General features: G+C 36.5%; 1 protein-coding gene across 7 annotated transcripts in view; it reads right to left on the reverse strand.

The window, feature by feature from the left end:
• Positions 1–371: 371 nt before the first annotated feature.
• The window catches only part of PAPOLA (poly(A) polymerase alpha), a 58,257-nt gene continuing 36,202 nt past the window's right edge, over positions 372–22,426 (reverse strand). For 2 of the 7 annotated variants that reach the window (XM_079769607.1, XM_079769611.1), the window contains exons 13-22: positions 20,617–20,670; positions 19,975–20,094; positions 18,566–18,675; positions 14,427–14,548; positions 13,014–13,156; positions 11,740–11,861; positions 11,059–11,279; positions 6,391–6,453; positions 4,471–4,545; positions 372–2,520 (exon numbers count right to left, since the gene is read on the reverse strand). In XM_079769607.1, the coding sequence (XP_079625733.1) occupies positions 2,425–2,520; positions 4,471–4,545; positions 6,391–6,453; positions 11,059–11,279; positions 11,740–11,861; positions 13,014–13,156; positions 14,427–14,548; positions 18,566–18,675; positions 19,975–20,094; positions 20,617–20,670 (1,126 nt within the window). In that variant the 3' untranslated portion in view covers positions 372–2,424. The remainder of the gene's footprint in view (positions 2,521–4,470; positions 4,546–6,390; positions 6,454–11,058; positions 11,280–11,739; positions 11,862–13,013; positions 13,157–14,426; positions 14,549–18,565; positions 18,676–19,974; positions 20,095–20,616; positions 20,671–22,426) is intronic. The other 5 variants (XM_079769608.1, XM_079769612.1, XM_079769609.1 and 2 more) reach the window with 5 other exon arrangements.

Consider the following 22,426-nt stretch of genomic DNA (forward strand, 5'->3'; position numbering starts at 1 on the left):
GAGACACAGCACCGACGGCTTGAAAACCAGCAGCTCTGAGAGGGAGGGCACACGGTCTACACGCAAGGACGACACACACAGAAAAGGGCACTGCCTACATTCCTGGAATAGATGTCTTAGAGGGTGGGACAGCTGCAAGGGGAGATAGCAACTATATTCACGGTTTCCTCCCTGCTGGTGTGAGCTATCAATTCATATCAGGCTGCTATTGGCATGAATTAACCAGAAATATATCTTTTCTACATGTAACCACAATAAATTCTTTTGCACATCTTCCCTTAGAGCTCTACTATATAAACGTTAAGTAGGACCAATTATTTCATTGAAAAGACAAAAGAATTCAAAGTCAGTCAAAAGAAACCAGCCAACTGTAGGATTGTGCTGTTGTTTTTTTTATTGTGTTTTCAATGGAGAAATACATCATCTGTTTACAAAATAGCTCTTGAAAAATACAAGGAGTACAGATACTATAAAACAAAGCAAACTCGAGTCATGAGACACTACGTACATCATGCGAAAGCAACAGTCCGATCTCCAGGTTATGAAACTAGAATTAAAAAGTCACTACACAGAAAAGGTCCAAGTTCCCAGCGTGGCAAAACTTGGGTGCAGTTACAGGAAACGTTGAATAAACTGAATTTTTCCCCCCAATGTGTAAACAAATGACAAGACTAAATCTGTGCCTGAATTTCAATCTAACTCTGAAGCTAACCAAACACACAGCCCCTTGTCACTCCCCCGGCAGTGTGACCCTCTCCCTGTGGTGGTGGGGACAGGGCCCGTGACTGTGCAGGTGAAGAGTGGGAAGCAGAAATGCGGTACACCAGATGTTATAAAGTATGGTGAAAAGAAAGCCTCAATTAATGCATAGCCTACGGGGAAGACTACACTCCAACTTTGGAAAATTAATTTAGAAGGACAGGGGAGAGTTTAAGTAATTGCAGTTTAACAAGAAAATGCGCATGTGACAGAATGAAGCACAATGGAGGATTCATAAAACATGCTCATCAGAAAGATCTGTTAGGTTTGCTTCGTCCAGATTAAGAAAGAAGTTTATCAACATCTAGCATCCCTCACAGTCGTGAAGATGGCTGTTCTGCTGCTTAATTATGAGGAATTATCTTCTTTAAAGAGTTCCTAATCTACTGACAGGATAAAACAAAATGAAAAAGGCATAGAGAGAGTTGACTAGATGTCAAGTGAGTGCTAGAAATGATTTTTAAATGTTTCTAGATGTAAAATTTACTGACAAATTTGGTCAACCATTTAAAAATAAAAATTAGTTTAAAATTCTTGGAGAAAACGCCTTTTTGCCCACGTTTAAAACTGAAAATCAGCTTGGCTCCAGACCGGAGTTCTGTGGAGTGTACAACATCCCTCCTTTGTAGGATCGAGTGCTGTCCAAGGCGGACCCCATGTTCACAGGCATTCCTTAGTCCTCCTGGAGTTCCGGCCACGGGACCACAATTCAGTGTCCTGGGCCCCGTGGCACAGGGTCACTGGCTCCACACCACTGCTTAAGAAAATACTGGCATTTTGTTTTGTGTGGAAAAAATCCAACATTATGCATACAAGCAGAAAGGGAAAAAGGAAAACAAGGGGGAGGGAGCAAAATGCTTTTGTCTGTTTCAAAGACCACAGACTAAAGGCAAAAGAATACCGAGCTTTAATAAGCTCAAAGAAAAAGATCTGCTGGCTGATCGCTGATTTATCTGCACTCTGAACAATTCTATAAATAAAACAAATATATCATTTCTTAATCATGACCCCCATCAAACCAAGTATTTCCTAATTATTCTTTCAATGCCAAACACATATCTTAGAATGACATTTCCTTCGGAAGGGTTACAGCTGCCTCACAGGGACTGACTAGACACGCTCTTAGCCTTGCTCTCAAGCACAGCGGTACCCCGCTGCAGAACGGTATCCGATTTGAGGACTGATGAGAAAGGAAATTCTTCAAGAAAAAATGAAATCCATCAGGCTGAAATCTAAAATTAGTACTACTTTCTAAAGCGAAAATACATAAAAGTGCATCATCAGAATAAGGAGTTCTTATGCTAGTTTGTATCGCAAATTTTCCAAACAATGCATCAAACATATACCCAATCCAGATGGTCAATTAAGGATACAAATATAGCTTGAGGGTTGTTGTGTGTTTTTTTTTTTGCTTTTTTTTTCAAAGGCAGTAATTTTTTAAAATAGTTAATGCAACTGTTGCTAACACAATAATAATAGTACTCCTGGCTTCACATACTAACCTGGACTTCCGATCAAGTGCTGATTAGCCCAGTAAGGGAGGTCACACAAACCTACATCCATGTTCAGCCATGTCTAGTCTTGTACCCTCCAGTCTCCTTTCTTAGCATTTGAAGACAACAGGTTGAGTTGGCAGATATTGTTTATGGACCCCTGAGGTTGTTTTTACCGATTCAATCTCAGTTTTATTGAATTCTTGATAACAGGAATAGGATTTGCAGGGAGAGCAGGGATATCAGAAAGGTCTGTACTGGATGTTTTCTGAGGACAAAAGCAAAGAACACAACGCTGTAACTTAACAGAGATTTACTTTCCCACTGCTTTATTCCTAAGAAATGGAGGGATCTTAGCACAAGTATTAAAAATTTAAAAATTTAAAAACGCAATACAAATAAATATGAATTACTATGAAATTATATCTTTTACACTTGTAGAAACATTTTAGCAATGTATAGAAAATGTAAGTAATTTCAAACATAGCTTTTATAAACACACTCCTCTAACAATCGCCCACCATGTAGTTACCAGGGCAGTAACACTCTCTATCGGCTGTGGTGCTGCCTGGTACTGCAGCACCCCCATGTGGGAGAATACTTCAGGTTCACCTTATACACAGGGAGCAGCAATTGTCAGTAAACTTAAGATTTTTTGACCCTGTAAATTATCCATACAACTGAGCAATCATTTTATTATTTTAAACTTCAGGGAAGTTTCATATTAAAAATAAATTAAATCACAAGCCTTCTTTAACATTCAAAAACATAGAGATGAATTTTTAAATGTTTTATTATAGAAAATTCCAAAAATACACAAAAGTAGAGAGCACTGTCTGATGAATTCCCATGCGTTCATTATGCAGCTTCATCAACTGTCAAATGAAAGCCAATGAGTGCACTGTCCTCCCACCTTCACTCCCCGGTTATGCTGAAGAAATCCCAGAGATCCTATCATTCCATCTACAAATATTTCAAGTTTATCTTCAAACAATAAGGATTTTTTGTTGAACACAGGCACCATATTTTAATCACCCCCACCCCAAATATTCCCCTTATATCACCAAATATAGAGATGCATTTTTTACCTCAACATAATCACTCCTGTAACTGGGTGATTTTCCTCTCAATAGCTCTAGGAATCTTTTCATTAGAAAGAAAATTCTACTTCCTCATAAAAATAGCTAATAAGCAAACACCCCTGGGCACTGATCACCACTGGGACGAAATCAGTAAGACCAAACTAGGAATGGTTCCCCGAGGAGAATGTGGACACTGACAGGCTGCCGGCCCATCGCAGGACAGTTTCGGGTGGGTGAACAGGTTTGTCCATGTATCAACATCAAGCCCAACACTTGCTAATGTGGTTTGAGTTACCCCAATACATCTTATCAGATAAAGGTTCTGAAATAAAAGACATTCCAGAAGAGCAAACATAATATGCAGACTGCCTTTAGGGACTGTGACATAGGTTAACAGCCAGCAAAACCACATTTTAGAACTGTCACATTAAAATAACTCTGAACCACAGAGCAGCAAACATCGCTGGATCGTTCAGCAACTGTAGCCATCATCTATCTCAGTTCTTTTGTAGGGTTACCCATTTAACCTCTAGCTAAAGAAAAGATGTACTTTGTGTCAGAGTTTGACCTACACTTAGAAATATATTCAATTTGGGGAATTCAAGAAAACATTTCTCCAACAAAATGTAAGTTCACAAATCAATGGGGGCGGGGGGGAGGACTGTCACAAGTAGAATTTCCATGTCAAATGCAAAAATTATTTTAAAGAACTATGGGGTACATTAAATAAATAACTGAAAAATCAGAAATAAACTGAGGCATAAACACATTTTAAAAATAAAAAGATCATATTAACCTCGTAAAAATGAAATCCACAAAGAATGGTTTTTAGTTGTCATAATTTAAATTTCACGTTGACCTCTAAATAAAGCCGCTATATGAACACTGCATCTGACTAATGAGGAGCTAAATGATTTGCACTATCGTGTGTAAGGGGATGAGTCAGTGAACAGCACACAAAAAGGTTCCACCAAGTCCTGGGCTCTGAACTACAATAAACACATGGACAGGCTAGCAAGGAATAACTTCCACAAAGATACTTTCATCAGTCTTCCGTACACGCTCATCTTAATTCATTATACCACACTAATCTCCACAACATTTATAAAGCTCTCCTTGCTTTCTGCACTTAGTACCTGAGAGGCCAACAGAGAAGCCGCTGTCTGAACAGTTTCTGATTGAGTTGTACTTGTCTCTGTATCAAGTTGTTCCTGTGAGACAAAGAAGACAGGGACGAGAGAGTCTTAGAAAAGAATAAAAGAACAAAATGGGGTTTGGTGGCTAATAGAGTAGACATATTAGAAAACAGGAAGGATTAAGAGAAAGATGCGACTGCATTACAAAACCATCTATTAAGCTTATTGCAGGTTATTACCCCATTTCATGTACACATAGATTTCTATTTGCCTACTTTAATCTTTTAAGGCATGGTCAGAATATCTCATGACTTTCCAACCAGCTCCAATTTGGACATTTTAAGCAAACAGTAATTAAAGACATGCACAGGCACATTATGAAACGTGGCTCAGACAATGATTAACAAAATATAAACCCAAGCTCTTAGCTATGTGAAAAACAAAGTCCATTCAATATTATATAAAATTACTAAGAAGCACAAAAATTGCTCCCACGCCTTTAACTGAAAGTAGAAACTGTTTCTAAAACATTCCTCCTTCCTTTTGGTTTCTCTTTCCCATTCGCAGTTATCAACGCTCAGTTCTGCTCTAAGGTTAATCACAAGCCAGGCGTGAATGAGCCATGTCACCCCACTGCTCCAACTCTTCAAAAGCAGTGCACACAAACAATAACACACACACGCACATATTTACACACAAATGAAAAAAAAACACAAAAATTTGAATTTCTACAAAAAATACTTCTACAGTAAGAGAACAATGAAATACCCATTTTCTCCTCTGAAATTACAAAGGGTAAAATAGGATGTAAGAAACAGAAAAAGTGCAGTGTTTCTATAGCACAGCTTGGCAATATGTATCAAGTTTTAAAAGAAAGCATACTATTTGCCTCAGTAATTCCTCTTTTAATTAATTTATTCAAATGAAATAAACATAAATGATGGCAGCCATTTAACTATAGTCAATGCTACAGCAGGAAAGGGCAACTTTCTTTTAACAGGAACAATTGCTAACAATAGGAAACTGGCTGTATAAAAAATTATAACTGCTTTAAGATAGCATTCTATGCAGCCATTTTCTAGATTATAAAATGACATGAAATTTTTTCTTGGTTTACAGAGTAAAAAAAGACTTAAAAGCAAAAGGCATTGGCAGTATACACAGACAAAGCTATAAAGACATCAAAGTAATACTTGCTAAAATATCAATCATGGGAATCTGGATAATTTTTGGAAAAGAAGATTTCCAATTTTCTACAATAAGAAGGACAGAGTTAACCTTTAGTATATTTCAATTTCTGGGGGGGAAAAATGATGTTCCCAGTCTAATACGGTTTGGCTAAACCAATCTCTTCCCAGCCTGTCTACCCTGCTTCAAGCCCCCGAACCTGAGCTTCTAGTCAGAACCTTCTGCAAAAAACTAGTTTTCTAAACATACCGTACTCTCCCCACAGCAGCGAGGTGATCTTCCCAGGGTGGCCTGCCCATAAGCCTATGTATCCTTCAGAGACTGCCTCAAATACTATAGCTCCCTTTTCTGAAGCCTTACATTACTTCTGCAGTCACGAAGTAACTTCTCTTGCCTCTCACCACCCCACCATCCTCAATTACTTTGATAATGTAATTAACTGCTTCTCCCTTTTATTTTCTTTACTTAATTGTAAAGAATTGTAAGTTCTTTAAAGGTACATAGCATAATTCACTCACCACTCTATACTGTTAGGTGCCCAACAAATTACAGTGCAACTAGAAGGGCCTCAAACACTAGGAATTTAATTTTAGCATTGTAAATTAACATTAAAAAGGGACACTTCTGGAAACAACCTATAGAACAAAATACAGTACAATATTCTAGACACATTCCTATTACATCTTCCGTCCTCTGAATTGTGTATGTACACCAAGGCTAAATTTAGTATACCTTTGTTTCTGTTTTATCATGTCCACTCAAAGCAGGACAGTTAGCATCTTCACTTGTTTCATCCTGTTTTTAAAAAGAAAAGCTTTATTCTCTAAAATGAAAATTTTAGATTATTTGCCAATCAATGCTTTAACTTACATAATTTTTTTAAGTTATGAAATAATTTAACCTGTAAGATCAAGTATGGCCTTAAAATAATTACTGATTCACTTAATTTTTTTCCATATTAACAAATTTAATTAGTATACTAAATTGTAGTATCTGCCAAAATTAAAAAGAACATGACGAAAACTGTTATTGATCACCACCACCTAAAGTACACACACACACACACACACACACACACACACACGGTTCCAAAAAGAACATCCCTTTAGTTTTCCCAAAGTTAATTAACCACAAAATCCCTTAGTAAGACCTATTAAAATCCTGAATAAAAAGTTTAAGAAATGCTCTCTCCTCAGGTCTTAATTTTTAAGTGTATTATAATTCTATTCAAAACAATGCGTTTTTTATAAAGAGGGAACAGGGGAAGCCCAAAATGGCTATACTTTCCCATTCCTGTAGTGACATGTTAATAAGCATCACTTTCTTAAGAAAAATAATTTTGACACTAATTTCACTGCTTTATTTACTGGGCAGAACTAAAATTTAATTTTAATTGGCTCCAAAACAAGACATAGAAACCACAGGATAAACTTACAGAGTAGGAGAGATTTAATTGCAATATCAACCAATTCCAATAAAAACCTTATTTATATCCCTCAAACATACATACTTAACAAATAGTAATTTAAATCCCTACTGAGCCCATTTCAATTCTGACTGGGTATGTGACATTATGGTAATATTGGTAAGTGTACTTATACATACACACAAATATATATGTGGTGAAATATACTATAGCTGTGTTTTTATTAGTCCTTATTTTTAGAAATATTTATGGTTGAAATGATATGCCCTGGGATCTGCTTTGTAACATGGGGAAGTGAGCAGATGTGTAGATGAAAGAAGGCTGGCAATGATTTGTTAACTGCTAGTGATACAGACATGACTGCACATTATAAATTTTAACATGTTTGAAATTTTCCGTAAGTTTTTAAAATATTTATAGCATCATATTAAAAAAACATATATAGTATCGTTTATATATATATATATATATGGCAGATTTTTCTATTTTTATTTTACATTACTGCCATTTATATATATTTGAAAAGCTTTAGCATATGATGCAGATTTAGCAGAACTAAACTACCTGGCAACACCTAAAACCCTCCTGCCTACATACACCTTAGTGTATTATTAATTAAGCAGAACTGATTTACTAAAATTTCTAATGCCAAGTACTCATTAACAGAGAATAAAAAACCCAGTTTAGGAGAGCTTCAAAATTAGGATATTTAGAATATTTTTAACAATCTTCTTCAAATTTAACAACATGATTTTAGGCCTGGGTTCTAATACTGTATCTGAGTTTCATTAGCTTTATAAACAAAAAAGCCAACGAACCTTGAGTTTCTCTTCTAAGAAATGAGACTTATAACTAAGATCCTAAGATCCCTTCTACAGTTTAAAATTCCATTTTTATTAGTCAAAATAAAAATGAGCTGCCAACAAGCAAACCCCAGATTGAGAAATTATACAGAAAAAAAAAATTGCAAGAAAAAAATGGGAGAAACCTGTATTTTACAGGATACTTGAGACATCAATCAATTGCTAAACAAGGATCTTATTTATAGACTAGAGGCCCAGTGCACGACATTTGTGCACTGAAGGCGGTGGGGGGGGGGGAGGATGGGAGAGGCTCAGCCCGCCAGCCTGTGCCCTCTCGCAGTCCAGGAGCCCTCGGGGGAATGTCTGACTGAGCGGCGCTCCCCCTGTGGGAGCGCACTGACCACCAGGGGGCAGCACCTGCCTTCAGCGGTTGTTCTGCCGTTTGTGAATTTGCATATTAGCCTTTTATTATATAGAATTGGACAAATAAAGACTTTAAAAAACACAAATCAATGACACAATCAGGGATCTTTGGGCACTGACTAGATATGTAATATTAATGAATTGTTGATTTTTTTCCTAAGTGGGTTACGCTTATTTTGTTATACTTTCTTTTTTGTAACCATTATCTTTTAGATAGAAGAGTTTTAAAAAAAAACTAATGAAATGATGTGTTTGGAGGAAGTGGAAAAGGCTGAAAGAACTAAGGGTGCAGGGATTGGCCAGGTGCTCATACCTGAAGCTGCAGTGGGTACATGGATACATGAAATGATTCTCTTGTGTGCACATTTAAAATTTTAAGAACTCTACATTCCTATTACTTCCCTAAACTAGACATGAAACGTAAGTGTTTTCTAGCAAGGTAAGAGCAAATGAAATTACAAATACTGTGCTGGTACACATTTGGTTAGAGCTCACAGAGAATCATTAAAAAATTAACCAATTAGCCCTAACCAGTTTGCTCAGTGGAGAGAGCGTCGGCCTGCGGACTCAAGGGTCCCAGGTTCGATTCCGGTCAAGGGCATGTACCTTGGTTGCGGGCACATCCCCAGTAGGGGGTGTGCAGGAGGCAGCTGATTGATGTTTCTCTCTGATCGATGTTTCTAACTCTCTCTCTCCCACTCCTCTTCTCTCTGTAAAAAAATCAATAAAATATATATATATTTTTAAATTAACCAATTAACATTAAGGAAATGGCGTGTCTAGAGCAGTGGTCGGCAAACTCATTAGTCAACAGAGCCAAATATCAACAGTACAACGATTGAAATTTCTTTTGAGAGCCAAACTTTTTAAACTTAAACTTCTTCTAACGCCACTTCTTCAAAATAGACTCGCCCAGGCCTTGGTATTTTGTGGAAGAGCCACACTCAAGGGGCCAAAGAGCCGCATGTGGCTCGCGAGCCGCAGTTTGCTGACCACGGGTCTAGAGCTATGCTTGCACATACTTTACTAAGGTAAAAGAAATGTGAATTCTGAAATGCTCTGGCACCACCAAACAATAGACAAAATGTGGAATCACACCCACACCAGGACATTCTTTGACTGATGCACAACACAATCCAGGAGCATGGGGCTTTTCAGAGGTTCCCAGGGACTCAGGTTGGCTGCTTCCCCACCCAGTCCCTGCCTCCAACTGTTTTATAGAGCGTTTGGAAGAGGTGGGAAACAGATGACTGAGGAAGGGATGGACTAAACCCGTGGCCGCCAACTGGTGGCCTGAGGAACACTGGTGGTCCATGAGGTCCGAAAGGTTGGCAACCACTGGTTTAAGGAAACCTTTGGAGCAGCAGTTGCCAACCGGTGGTCCGCTGACGAGGTCTGAAAGGTTGGCGACCACTGGACTAAACTAATCCCCGTCTGGTGGTAGTTCTTTCTTTTTTTAAAAAAAAAATTAAGTTTTACACAGGAACATTAATGAATATTTCCTTATTGTAAAAAAAAAAAGGAAGAAGAAATTCCCAGGCCTAAACTCCTGGAGAGTTTCTGACTCTGTATTTGGAGAAGACCCTAAATTCTGTTAAGAAAAAAAAACAACAAAAAACCTGAAAAAGTAATTCTGATGTACAGTCAGGGTTGAAAACCACTGCTTTTGGAGATCATTAAACAGACACAGACAGGTTTTCAGAATACATGTTTTAAAATATACTGAAACCATTTTTCATTCACAGAATCATAAGAGTGACAAAATTCATCAAATTATTCATATTTCATTAATAGTGACTATTTCCTAAAACGACAACAAAAAAACTTCAGAATAACCTAGAGAATAAAACAATTGAACTGTCACCTCTCTGGCAATGGTGAAAGCCTCACTAACAGGAAACAACACAAGTCACTCCAGGGATCAATGAAATTGTGTAACAAGGCTATTTCTAGCCTAAGGTACACACTTAAAATCAATGTATACTTTTAATGGTTTTCTTAAAGCTATCTGAGACTTTGACGAGATAAACTATTCACTATAAAAAGTTCGTATTGCTAGAAAATTTCCTAAAGAGTTAAGAGAAAATAATCATTCAAGGCCCCCAAACGAATCTGACTTTACAACTTTGGTCAGTCATTCCATTAGGAAATTCCCTTAGAACCACTCCATCGTTACCAAGTACAGTATAAAAACTCCAAAATCCCATTTGGATCAAGAAACAAAAACTATGTCCAAGAAAGCTATGAACAAATCAGTGGCCATGCCCAGCCAGAGTGGCTCAGTAGTTGAGCGTCAACCTATGAACCAGAAGGTCATGTTTTGATGCCCAGGTTGTGGGCTCAATCCCCAGTGGAGGGCGTGTAGGAGGCAACCAATCAATAATTCTCATCCTTGATATTTCTATCTCGCTCTCTCTCCCTTCCTCACTGAAATCAATAAAGACGTGTGTGTGTGTGTGTGTGTGTGTGTGTGTGTGTGTGTGTGTGTTTAAATCGGTACCCATAAAAGCCAGCTGTATGAGAGCAATAAATGAAGGTGCCATGTAAGTCCACGCTCAGTCGTCATGAACTAGACATGCTACAGAAGCTGGAATGAGAGGCACAGCTTTAGGAAGAGGCAACACTTCCTAAACATTTCCTACAAGCTTTCCTCCTTCCTGTTCTCATTTTTGGCTCACAAAGATTTTCTTTTGCTGGATTTTCAAACAGTTAAGCTGGTGTTCTCATGGGTAACTAATATATAGGTACCTCTTCTGTTTTGGTTTTCTTGGGACTTTCTTCTCTGTGAGGTGAAGATTTCCTCTTGACCCCTCCTGTGGAATTAGGTATTTTTGTTGCTGCATTTCCTGAAGGTCGTGGTGGTGGGTTGACCAGGCGTGTTGCAGAAACCACTCTGGAGACCGCAGGCTTTGGTGGTGATGAAATGGCTGGCTGTGTGGCAGTTTGAGGAATGCTTTCGCTCGATGTACCTAAGTAATAAGTAAACATTAATACATAAAAATTAAATCATCAACATCAAGGTACAAATAAAGCTTTATTTTTCTACATTTGGTATCACTGATAACTTTGCATGCAAATATTTAAAATGGCATTAAAAAACTGAATTCAAACTACTTAATTAATAAAGCCATCTTTCAAAACAAAGGCTGAGTCTGGTGTGGCTCAGTGGTTGGAGGGTCAGCCTGTGTACCAAAAGGTTGTGGGTTCAATTCCCATCAAGGGCAGCTACCTGGGCTGCAGGTATGATCCCAGGTGGGAGGCAACCAACCAATGTGTCTCTCTCACATCAATGTTTCCCTCTCCCCCTCCTTTCCACTCTCTCTAAAAAAAAAAAATCAATGGAAAAAATATCCTCGGGTGAGGATTAACAACAAACACAGAAACAAAAAGCAAAGGCTGAGACTCCGTGTAACGTAAGTACCCTCTGACCTGTCAGACCAATTCCCCTGCCCCCTGAGCTTTCACTGGGATCCACTTGCGGCGCAGGAACTTCGGCGGCCTGGACGCTGGTCACAGATGCTGCTGTCACAGCTGGAGCAGGACTGTTTCTGCTGTTTAAAAACGTTGACAAGTAAACAGAGAAGCATAAAATCCAGTCACAAAATTTTGTGAAATTATTTTCTAAAGTAAAGAATTGTTCAGATTTACTTCTCAGATATATACATTAGTAACTGACTTCATATAAGAAGATATAACCAACCATCAAAAGCACACAAACCTTCTAAAGCAGTGCTGCCCCATAGAACTTTCTATAACAATGTCCTTTATCTACGCTATCTCATATGGTAGTCACTACACAAATGAAATATGGGCAGCGAGAAACAGAACATTTAACTTTATTTAATATTAATTACATGTAAAGTGCCACACATGACTAGTGACTACCCTATTAGAACGGTTCTTAAAACATGTTCTTATCTGCCCTGGCTGGTGTGGCTCATTTGGTTGAGCGTCCTAACCTGCAACAAGAGGTCGCTGGTTCAATTCCAGCTCAGGGCACATGCCCAGATTGCTGCTCGATCCCCAGTAGAAGGCATGCAGGAGGTAGCCAATCAATAATTATCTCTCATCATTGATGTTTCTCTCCCTCTCCCTTCCCCTCTGAAATCAATCTATATATACACATATATATATTTTTTTTAAATCTGTAGGATACACTTATAGAAGTTAAATATAAATATGGCTTTTGTTTTCTAATTTTTGGTACCACAGCCATATATTTCTTTCATAATAAAAACATTTAGCTGCTTAAAATGTTTTTAAAGAGTCACTCAATCCTTCAAAAAAGTTTTCCCTAGCATAAACCAGCCCACATAGATCTTCACCTTCTTTAGAAGGTACCTAACATTTCATAGATATGTTCCCCCACAACATAGGCACAAGCAGCTCGAGGACAGCAAGGTAATTTTGTCCCTCTTGTCTGTTCTCTTTAGCACACACACCACACTGCTCACTGGAGGCAGTAGGCGTCTCAGTACATGAAATTGAAGAGGTTATGGCACAAATAGTCATATTTGTATCAAGACATATGGAACACAAGTATGACACGTTAGGACAAATTACTTTCCGCAAAACTAAGTCAAATGGCTATTTTAAAAATATTGTAAGATGGAATAAAATTAATATTCTAAATAGATGATTTTAACAACAATCGAATATGTTTATAAATAGCCACTACACTTCCATTCCCTTGTTTTCCTTACCCCTGAGAGCTGCCAGAACTGTTCAATGGACTGGTCTTCATAGCACTAGTAGGTGAAGGCACAGACATGCTGTTATCACTGTCCATAGACAAGTCGAGGCTGTTCTCATTCAGAGGTGTCAATCTGACACCTTCTGTTGAATGCTGCAATCAATAAAACATTCACTCAAATACATCTGTATTTTATCCAGATTTATGAAACATGTCTTTTACTTGACATATGATTTCTACTAAAAAGTACAAATCAAAATTTATGAAAATCAGAAGTGTGATGCTGACTATAAAAGGCATAGATTTGAAAGACACGTACTCCTAACTTCTAAGAAGCCTTCAAACTATAGCTCTTCCATGGGAGAAATAAGGAGAAAGGAATGGTACATTAAACACACACTGAATACAAAACACATTGCAAATTAAAAAGTACATGAAATTACATGGATCTTAAATCTGAGGGCTTAAATATACATTCATAAATGTATTAGAAAAGTCTACTAATAATAACACGATGTTAACAATGAATATCTCTAGCTATTGGGATTAGAAGTAATTGTTAACACATTTTTAAATTATTCTACAATAAACTTTATTATATTTGTAAATCAATGAGCCTCTCCAAAGCAAAGGATTCCTTAATGCTCTAAGGCAGTGGTCGGCAAACTCATTAGTCAACAGAGCCAAATATCAACAGTACGATTGAAATTTCTTTTGAGAGCCAAACTTCTTAAATTTAAACTTCTTCTAACGCCACTTTTTCAAAATAGACTCACCCAGGCCTTGGTATTTTGTGGAAGAGCCACATTCAAGGGGCCAAAGAGCCGCATGTTTGCTGACCACGGCTCTAAAGCAACTTAGGATTTCAACATGGTAATTTAATAGTGTAAATTATCCTATGGAAAAGAATAATTTTCTGAAAACTAAACTTTATACCCACATGTAAATCCTAATGGTGGCCCTGCTTCTTAAAAAGCAAAGCACTCAAAGACAGTAACTTAATATAGGAAAAACAAACAAAAACTAAAAAACTGTAAGTGGTTCTATGAATGAAAGTTGATTTCTAATTTACTTGAGCTACAGAATACCTAATTGAATTTGTTTACTTTTTTAAAAAATGGAAAATACTTATGTGGGATATTAAATGGCTAAGAAAAGATTTTGAAGAGAATCTAAGTATATATAAAATAAGGATACAAAGCATCCCCACTAATCTATCTAAAGTCTGAAGCAAGTGTGTGCAAAAAACCTGGTTAGGAAAAAGATTTCATATAATGCAACTGCTCCACTTAACAGAATTTTTAAATGCTGTGACTATTTCAAATATAACTTATTCACTGAGTCTACAATTCTGAAGTTCTGATAGCCTGAACACATAAAATATTATATTAGTAATACTTTTGTGAGTACTTTTTAAATTTACCTTTTTCTTTTTCTGAAGCACATGATTAGGTAGTAGTTCATGGAGTTGCTTTCTTTTTACATGCATTGCAGCAATTTTCATGTCCACCTCAAACATCTTGCTGTTTATTGCTTGCCTATAAACTACACAATTAGGAAATTGTTACAAGAAATAAAAACATTTTAATAACGCAGTTCAACTCATCCAGGAGAGGCTATTCTAAGCAGGGATCATCCTTTATACATCGATACTTCATATGTATACAATAATCAGGTGAAAACCTATCTCTACTCTGACAATTCACTACCTGAGCAAACTAAGTCCTTTTACCAGACGGTTTACAAAATGAAAAACAAACAACAAAACACAAGGTATATGAATTCTTCCAGTGCAAAACTCTTAAAGTGGTAACTTTAAAGAGTCGCTCTTTAAGAAACAGTGGGATTGGAGAAAAAGAGGTTCTTAAGCCCATACCCTTTAATGCTACCAGTAAAATTTTAAATTCTAATCTAAGTATGTAACCAATTCAGCAAAACAAAAGTCAAACTTATTTAAATATGCCTAAAGATACCTTTTCAAGAATCTGCAAGATCAAATTTTAAGACAAGTAGTAACATTTTCTATTACAGAAATAACTCAAACAACAGAGGTCATAGGAACAAAAATAATATGCTAAAAATAAATAAATCCAAATAATTTAGTTTCAGAGGGTTCCAAAAATGGAAAAATTCATTCACTGAGTTCAACAACAAATAATTATGGAGTGGCTATACGTTTCACACTGCTCTAGACACAGGGCATAGCAGGGAATAAGAGACTAAAATAATTTCAGAGTCTACATTCCAGTAGGAAAAATGTAATAAACAGGGGGGGAAAATTAAGTAAAAGTTATCCTTTGAACACAGGGGTTAGGTACAGTGACCTCCCAGAAGTCAAAAATACAAAGAGAACTCTAGCTGGCCCTCCACACGTGGATTCCCAATCACGGAGTGGCCTCTTGAACATGGGTTTGAACTGTGTGGTGGCAAGTGATCTTTATCGTGTAAGTGGACCAGCTCAATGCAAACCTGTGTTGCTCAAAAGTCAACTATTTCATATCAGATGGTGATAGGTGCTATGGAAAAAATTGAGTAGGAAGAAAAGCAGCTCAGCCTGGAAACTAAGATTACATGGAGTGGAGACTTAAATGAGAGTGAGGAAGTGATCTGACAGTACCTGGTGGAATAGCATTCCAGGAAGAGCAAACATCAAGGACAAAATGTCCTGAGTGGAGAGCATACCTGGAATGTTCGAGGAACAACAAAAAGGCCACAGGGAAGGAGGAAAAGTAGAGATCAGTAATCCTTTATCTAATTCTAAAATCCCAAAAACTCCCACCCAACACAGAAGTTTTTCATAAGATTGGCGCCAAAACTCGTCTGGCAACAAACCCTGACCTGATCTATTTGTGGTTGTTTGATCTCCACCAGTGCTTACTGTGACTAGCAAATAGTTCCCTGTAGAAATTCTTTGGCTAAAAATGTTGCTCCAGGCCCTGAAATGATACTAACTTTATTACTTTCTGGCTCCAAGACAGATGAATAAAGAATTCTGAACTTATACTAAAAAATGAGGTCAGACATAAGGAGAGGTCGGATCAGGTAAAGGCTTGTAAACCACAGTAAAGACTTGGATTTTATTCCAAGCGGCATGGATAGCCATTACAGGTTTTGAACAGGCGAGACATGCTTTGGCTATTGATTGAAATAGCTGAAGGTGGGCAAGGGCAGTACAAGGATATGATAGCAATAGCAGTAAGTGGTAAGTGTGACCCAGACTAGGCTGACAGCAGCAGAAATCGCAATGTAGTCTGAAAGCAGAGGCAAAAAAAAATTTTTAATGGATTTATATCAAGCACAGCAGTTCCTCAAATAACGTCGTTTCATTATACCATTGGTAAAAGGGGTGGGGGTGGGGGTGGGGGTGGGGGGTGATTCCTGGCCAGGATTGCTGCCTGTGTGGAGTCTGCACCTTCTCCTCATGTCTCCCCCAGGAACTCCGGTGTCCCCACATCCCAGAGCTGTACAGTTAGGTGAACTGGCGTGTCTAATTGTCCCAGTCTCAGTGAGTGTGAGTGTGCCCTGCACCAGAAGGGTGTCCTGTCCAGATGGGTCCCACCTGGTACCCTGAGCTACCAGGAGAGGCTCCAGTCACCAGTCACCTTGAATTGGAATAAGTGGAAATAATTATCTTACTACTTTTTATTAATCTTCCTTAAATGTTATGTATAGCTCACATTTATTTCAATGTTCAACACTATATGTGTTTTGGGATCTTTATTTAGAAATTTGGTGATGATTTTGAAACCAGAACTATACAGTATGAACTTAACTCATGTTTGTATCAATTAGCCTATGACAAAACTGGTTTTGTTATATATATCATTTCGCTTAAAGTCACAGTTTCCAAGAATCTATCGATAACATTAAGTGAGGACTTACTATCTGAGAAAAACAAGAGAGGAGGACTCCAAGATTTTTAGCTTGAACAACTACAAGAAAACAGTTGCCAAAACTTGAGACAAAAAACCATATGGAAAAGTTGGAAGAGAGTGGAGGTAACATTTTGGATTTTGAACAAGTTAAACTTTGTTTTATTTAAAAAAAAAATCTCACAAAGTATTCCATTAAAATGTTCAAGATACAGGACAACTAAATATTCGCTACCCAAAAATACCTGAAAGTGCCTTGAAAATCTTTACAATACAATCTTTGATAAACAGCTCAACTTAGATGCAAAGTACAAAACAAATTTTCTAATTCACTTATCTCTACATGATTTTTTAGTTCACAAATGGTTTAAGGTGACATCAGAATTTTTACTTTGGAAAAACACACTTCTGTGGTGCTCAGCAGATAGTCATCAGCACCCTCCAAATCACCTCCTGAAAGCCTGTGTGAGTGCTTTTGTTGTCACAATAATTAAGGGTTATTACTTGATATGGACACTAAATATCCTTCAATGTGGAGAGTTCCTCACAATGAAGAATTGGACCATGTCCTACTTACATGCCTAAAGATAAAAAAACATACTTATCAATTATTTGAAAAACTGAACTCAATTTTACAAAAAAAAAATATTTTTTTAAATCTGAATTTTCCAGGAATGCAACTACCACATATATCAAGAGATCACCGTTTGTTCAATTTAAAACATTAACTTTTATTATGTCACCAATTGCAATGCTGCTGGTCTCTGAATCACAACAGGTAACACCTGGATCAGTAGGAATTCACAGATGTCACACTGCTAGTGACTACACATAGGTGTAATCAGCTGAGTACAGTGGATCTTCTAGTCACTGTACCTAGGCATTTGCATACTGAAATACATATTCTTTTACCTTTATTTCTCCTTTACATTTAATGTATGATACTGACTTTTTAGCAAATTAGAAAAATTGTTGTCTCTCCTTCTCTAAGGATGTAAAAAACCTTCTAATGTTAAATCTGAATATCCTTGGGGGAACTCTTTATTGAGGACAGTGAAAATGACACATACTAGAGTTTTTTAAATGGGGGTGGGGAGGTTGTTTGAAAATAAAAATTAGTCCCTAAAAAAGATGCCATTCATCATTGTCTCTACACATACTCACCACTCCCTTGAAAAGCTGTGCTTATACAGCCTTAGTTCTGTCCACTATATCTCCCTTTGGACTTTAACCTATATACTATATTATATCTCAGGGTACATATAGGTCAATCTGAAATGCAGCTCTAATCATGAATAAACACTTGAGTCTATATTTGACAGAGGATAAATTTCCCCAAGGCTACCAAAAGTTTAGCTTCAGAAATTCCTACGGTGTAAGATAATTAAGGCAGTCAGGCACAGAGTCGGTCTTTTAGACAATCAAATATTCAGGTGGTTTCTAATAAGTAATTGTGAACAAATCAAATTTAAAATGGTTTGATTTAACTTTAGGTCTACCATAATAGAAAAAAAATCACTTATATATTAGAAAATGGAAACTAATAATAAATCCAAAAAAATAAGATTATTTTTATGATTAGTGTTCACTATTCCCAGGAAATTTTAATATTTATTACAAATATCACTATGAAATATGAAGACAAATTCAAATATGCAAGTACGTTTTGATTGTCCAAGTAGAGCTATACCTGTATCTGTGAAGGACTGAATATCATAGGTGAGATCAACACTGAGATTTTCAGAGTTTTCCGTTTTTTTAAACACTAATCCAATCACCCACATCGTGCGAAATTCTTCCCTGAAAAGTAAGAAGAGTACTAATATAATTTACCAAGCTTTCATAAAAATAGTTATCACAGTGAGATATATGGAAAGACTTGAAATATAAATGTATAAGCAAATTAAGTAAAGTTCTAAGCCCAAATTCCATTAAGACTCAAAGTCCTCCCCTGAAACCTGCCCTCTACTTTTCTACTAATATATACACCATCAGAGTATTAATATATACACCATCTGAGCACTAGGACAATAATACTTGTATTATCTATGTACTGATAGCCAATTTTCTTAATGATGATCCTAAAGTACCAGAGACATTGTAAACAAAGAAAAATTATGTTCAAACCAACAAAGGAACGGAATTAACATATTGTAGAAAAATGTGAAACAAATTATATCCTTCAAATAAAAATTTAACTAGAACTTAAAATATATTACTTTAACTTTTAAAACTTAATTGAAAAGGCCACATGAACAAATTGACTACAGCATAGTAGCTGGAACAAGGGTACTTCATACCTTTGAACATTTAATGACATATCTACTGAATGGAGCATGTAGTCTTTCAATAATTAAGACTACAGCAACAACAAAAAGTCTACAAAGCTCAAATCACACTCTTTTACATGATTGAAAAAGAAAATAATCTGTACAAGCAATCAGAATAACAGCTATTCTATTACAAGCACACTCTTAAATGATCCATTATTTATATTTTCAATCTCTCTTTAATCCTGTTTTTAAAAAGCTTATTATGAAAACTCACTTCACTCTCCAAAATGCAACAAAATACATATAGGATCTTATCAATCAAACCAGAAGTTAACCCATGAAAAACCCTTAAAATATGAAGTGAGCCTGCTTTTATCATATCTTCTCAATGTTCCAGAATACAAGTCAGATTTTCACAAGTCAAATCCAAGTAAATTCTCTTTTAAAAATTAAGATAAAATGCAAAGACTGATGTTTGCTGTAATAGCTATTCTGACAACCACTGCACAAAACAGGACAGGAAAGATGTTAAGAAAGAGTGCTAAAAGGCAGATCTGCAAAACATCATTAATTCTTAATTCATTAATAAGCACCTAATCATTACAATTATCAGAGAAAACAATGTATTTCAGTGGTAGTTTTTCTCTAGGAATAATTTTTCTCTTCAGTGTTTCTGATCAGGAAAACCTAAACTGTAAATCTCAAATTGGTTTTGAGCCACATATAATCAATAAAAGTGACTCCAGTTATTAAAAATTGCCTATAAATGCTTCTCTGAGTAAAAGTTAAAAATGGGAAGAGGAAATTAAAATAGAAGACTGCTTACTTGTCAGGATTTTCTTTGGGCGCTGGAAATGACTGGGGATTCACATGAGCCAGTGTAATAAATTCATTCTTCTCCAAACTTCCAACCAAGATTCGGATTTTCGATTCCACCAAGCCCACCCTAAACAAATGTCACTTAGTATTAATAAAAATTGTAAATTTAAAAAATAAAGCAAAATACACAAACCAAATGTTTATGTAAAGCAGTATTTTGAAGATCATACTTAAACACACAGGGGGCAGTTCAACTGTCTGGACCCCCATAGATAAAACAAAGCCTTATGCTCCACCCAAAAATGCTGAAGAGAAAACAGGGGAGAAGATAATCAAACCACATTTCAAACTAGGAAGATTACAAAACATATCCTCACAAATATTTAAAGAAAAAAAATAGTATGCTAAATTAAAGTATTTTTTTTTACATACTTTAAACAGTTAGGAAATTATACATGGATCTAAAGCAAACAAAAGTTGTATATAAAACCCCAAATTCCTATACTTCCATTATAAGTAGTAAAGTGTCATTTATGAATAAAACCAAACTGGATGTTTTAGGAACTTCATCCCCTCTCCTACTGCGTTCTGTGGCTATCTGATTCATTTTGAAGTTTATTTTTTCTATAAAGTCTAATCTTGTACTTACCATTCTAGGCGTTGCTTTTCTGTTGGTGCACTTGCTAGAAGTACAATATAATGCCTTTGAAGATAAAGACAACATGCTATTTATTTAATTTAAGTGCTTTGTGCTGGATATTAACACCGTAAGATAATAAGCTTCATGAGTTATGTATCAGCATCAACTTAGCAAGGGGGAAATTGCAATCTCAAAATGTACATAAAATAATAAGAGCTAAATTTCCAAGCTGCTATAACCACTGGCAAGTTTAATACTTCTGTAATATTTTATTTTATGAATAATTACCCAAAAAGCAGCTTCATTCAAGAATGCTGAATAAACACTAACTGATAATTTGGTTCAATGACTACAGTGGAGCACTTTACCTATAAAAATCTGCTCACTAAAATACAGTACATTAGAACAAAATTATTTTAATGGAAATAAAGCACCAAGCAAGGTTGTAGCCACAAAAACAGGATCACTAAAATTGCATATTACATCAGTATCTTCAAAAAGCAGTATCAAACACATCATGCTTCTTAATTCAAATAAAAGGTAGCAAAAACAAAGCCAAGTTAATTAATACTGAAGTTAGGCCTCATGACTTTTTTCAAGTAACAGCATACATTTCTGTAACAAAGAAGCAGACATCACTAAGGTGAGAGGATTGAGGAAATTTGATTTCTATGCAGATTCCAATTCCATTTAAATTAAGAAAAAGCGCCCTAGTCAGTTTGGCTCAATGGATACAGCGTCGGCCTGCAGACTGAAGGGTCCCAGGTTCAGTTCCTGTAAAGGGCATGTACCTCAGTTGCAGGCTACTCCCCAGCCCAGACCCTGGTCAGGGCACATGCAGAAGGCAAACAATCGATGTGAGAGAAACACATCAATATTTCTGTCTTTCCCTCTCTCTAAAAATCAATGGATAAGTATTCTCGAGTGAAGATTAAAAAAAAAAATTAGAAAAAGAGCAAGTTTTTAGAAAACACCATCAAGACCAAATAACTAGCCCTAGCCAGTTTGGCTCGGTGGATAGACGTCAGCCTGTGGACTGAAGGGTCCCAGGTTCAATTCCAGTCAAGGGCACATGCCCGGGTTGCGGGCTCGATCCCCAGTGGGGGGCATGCAGGAGGCAGCCAATCAATGATTCTCTCCCATCATTGATGTTTCTATCTCTCTCTCTCCCTCTTCCTTCCTCTCTGAAATCAATAAAAAAACACATTTTTTTTAAAAAAAAGACCAAATAACTATTTTAAGTATTTTTAAAACAGACTATAACTGAAGCATAATTCATACAATTCCATTTCATAAGAGTAAGAAGTTCAGTCCTATACACTCTCATACAGAATCCATTTTACAGGTGCTGGAAGCCAAACTTCTCACTTTACCTCAAAGAGCAAACTAACATTATCAGTTTAAGCGTGACCAAAAATTTTAAATTACTTTATTCGTTCAAAGGCTGAAACTTTTATGTTATCTTTCACATTTTACAAATAAGATTTCTGGCCAGAAGCAAATGTATGCCTGAGATCCAGAAAAGAAACTACTACCATCCCTAGGTCAAATTAGCCACCCACCCCCTGAAGATATTTAGAGGCAAGGGATACTGAAAATTTGGCAAAGTTAGCATTTATTTTAACCAAACTCCCTTAAAACAGACCATTTGATTATTTATGCTCACGAAGTATTTGGGAAAAAAAAAAAGTTCTGGTTTTTCATAGCTGTGGAACTCAGACCTAAGACTTGTACAATGGGTAATACCTGAGGAGGGCTTGTGAAGTTCAAATGAGTTAAGCTCAAGTACTTATAAATTAATGGTAACAGAGGTAATGTA

The sequence above is a fragment of the Cnephaeus nilssonii genome (assembly GCF_951640355.1).
Source record: "Cnephaeus nilssonii genome assembly, chromosome: 4".
Classification (NCBI taxonomy): domain Eukaryota; kingdom Metazoa; phylum Chordata; class Mammalia; order Chiroptera; family Vespertilionidae; genus Cnephaeus; species Cnephaeus nilssonii.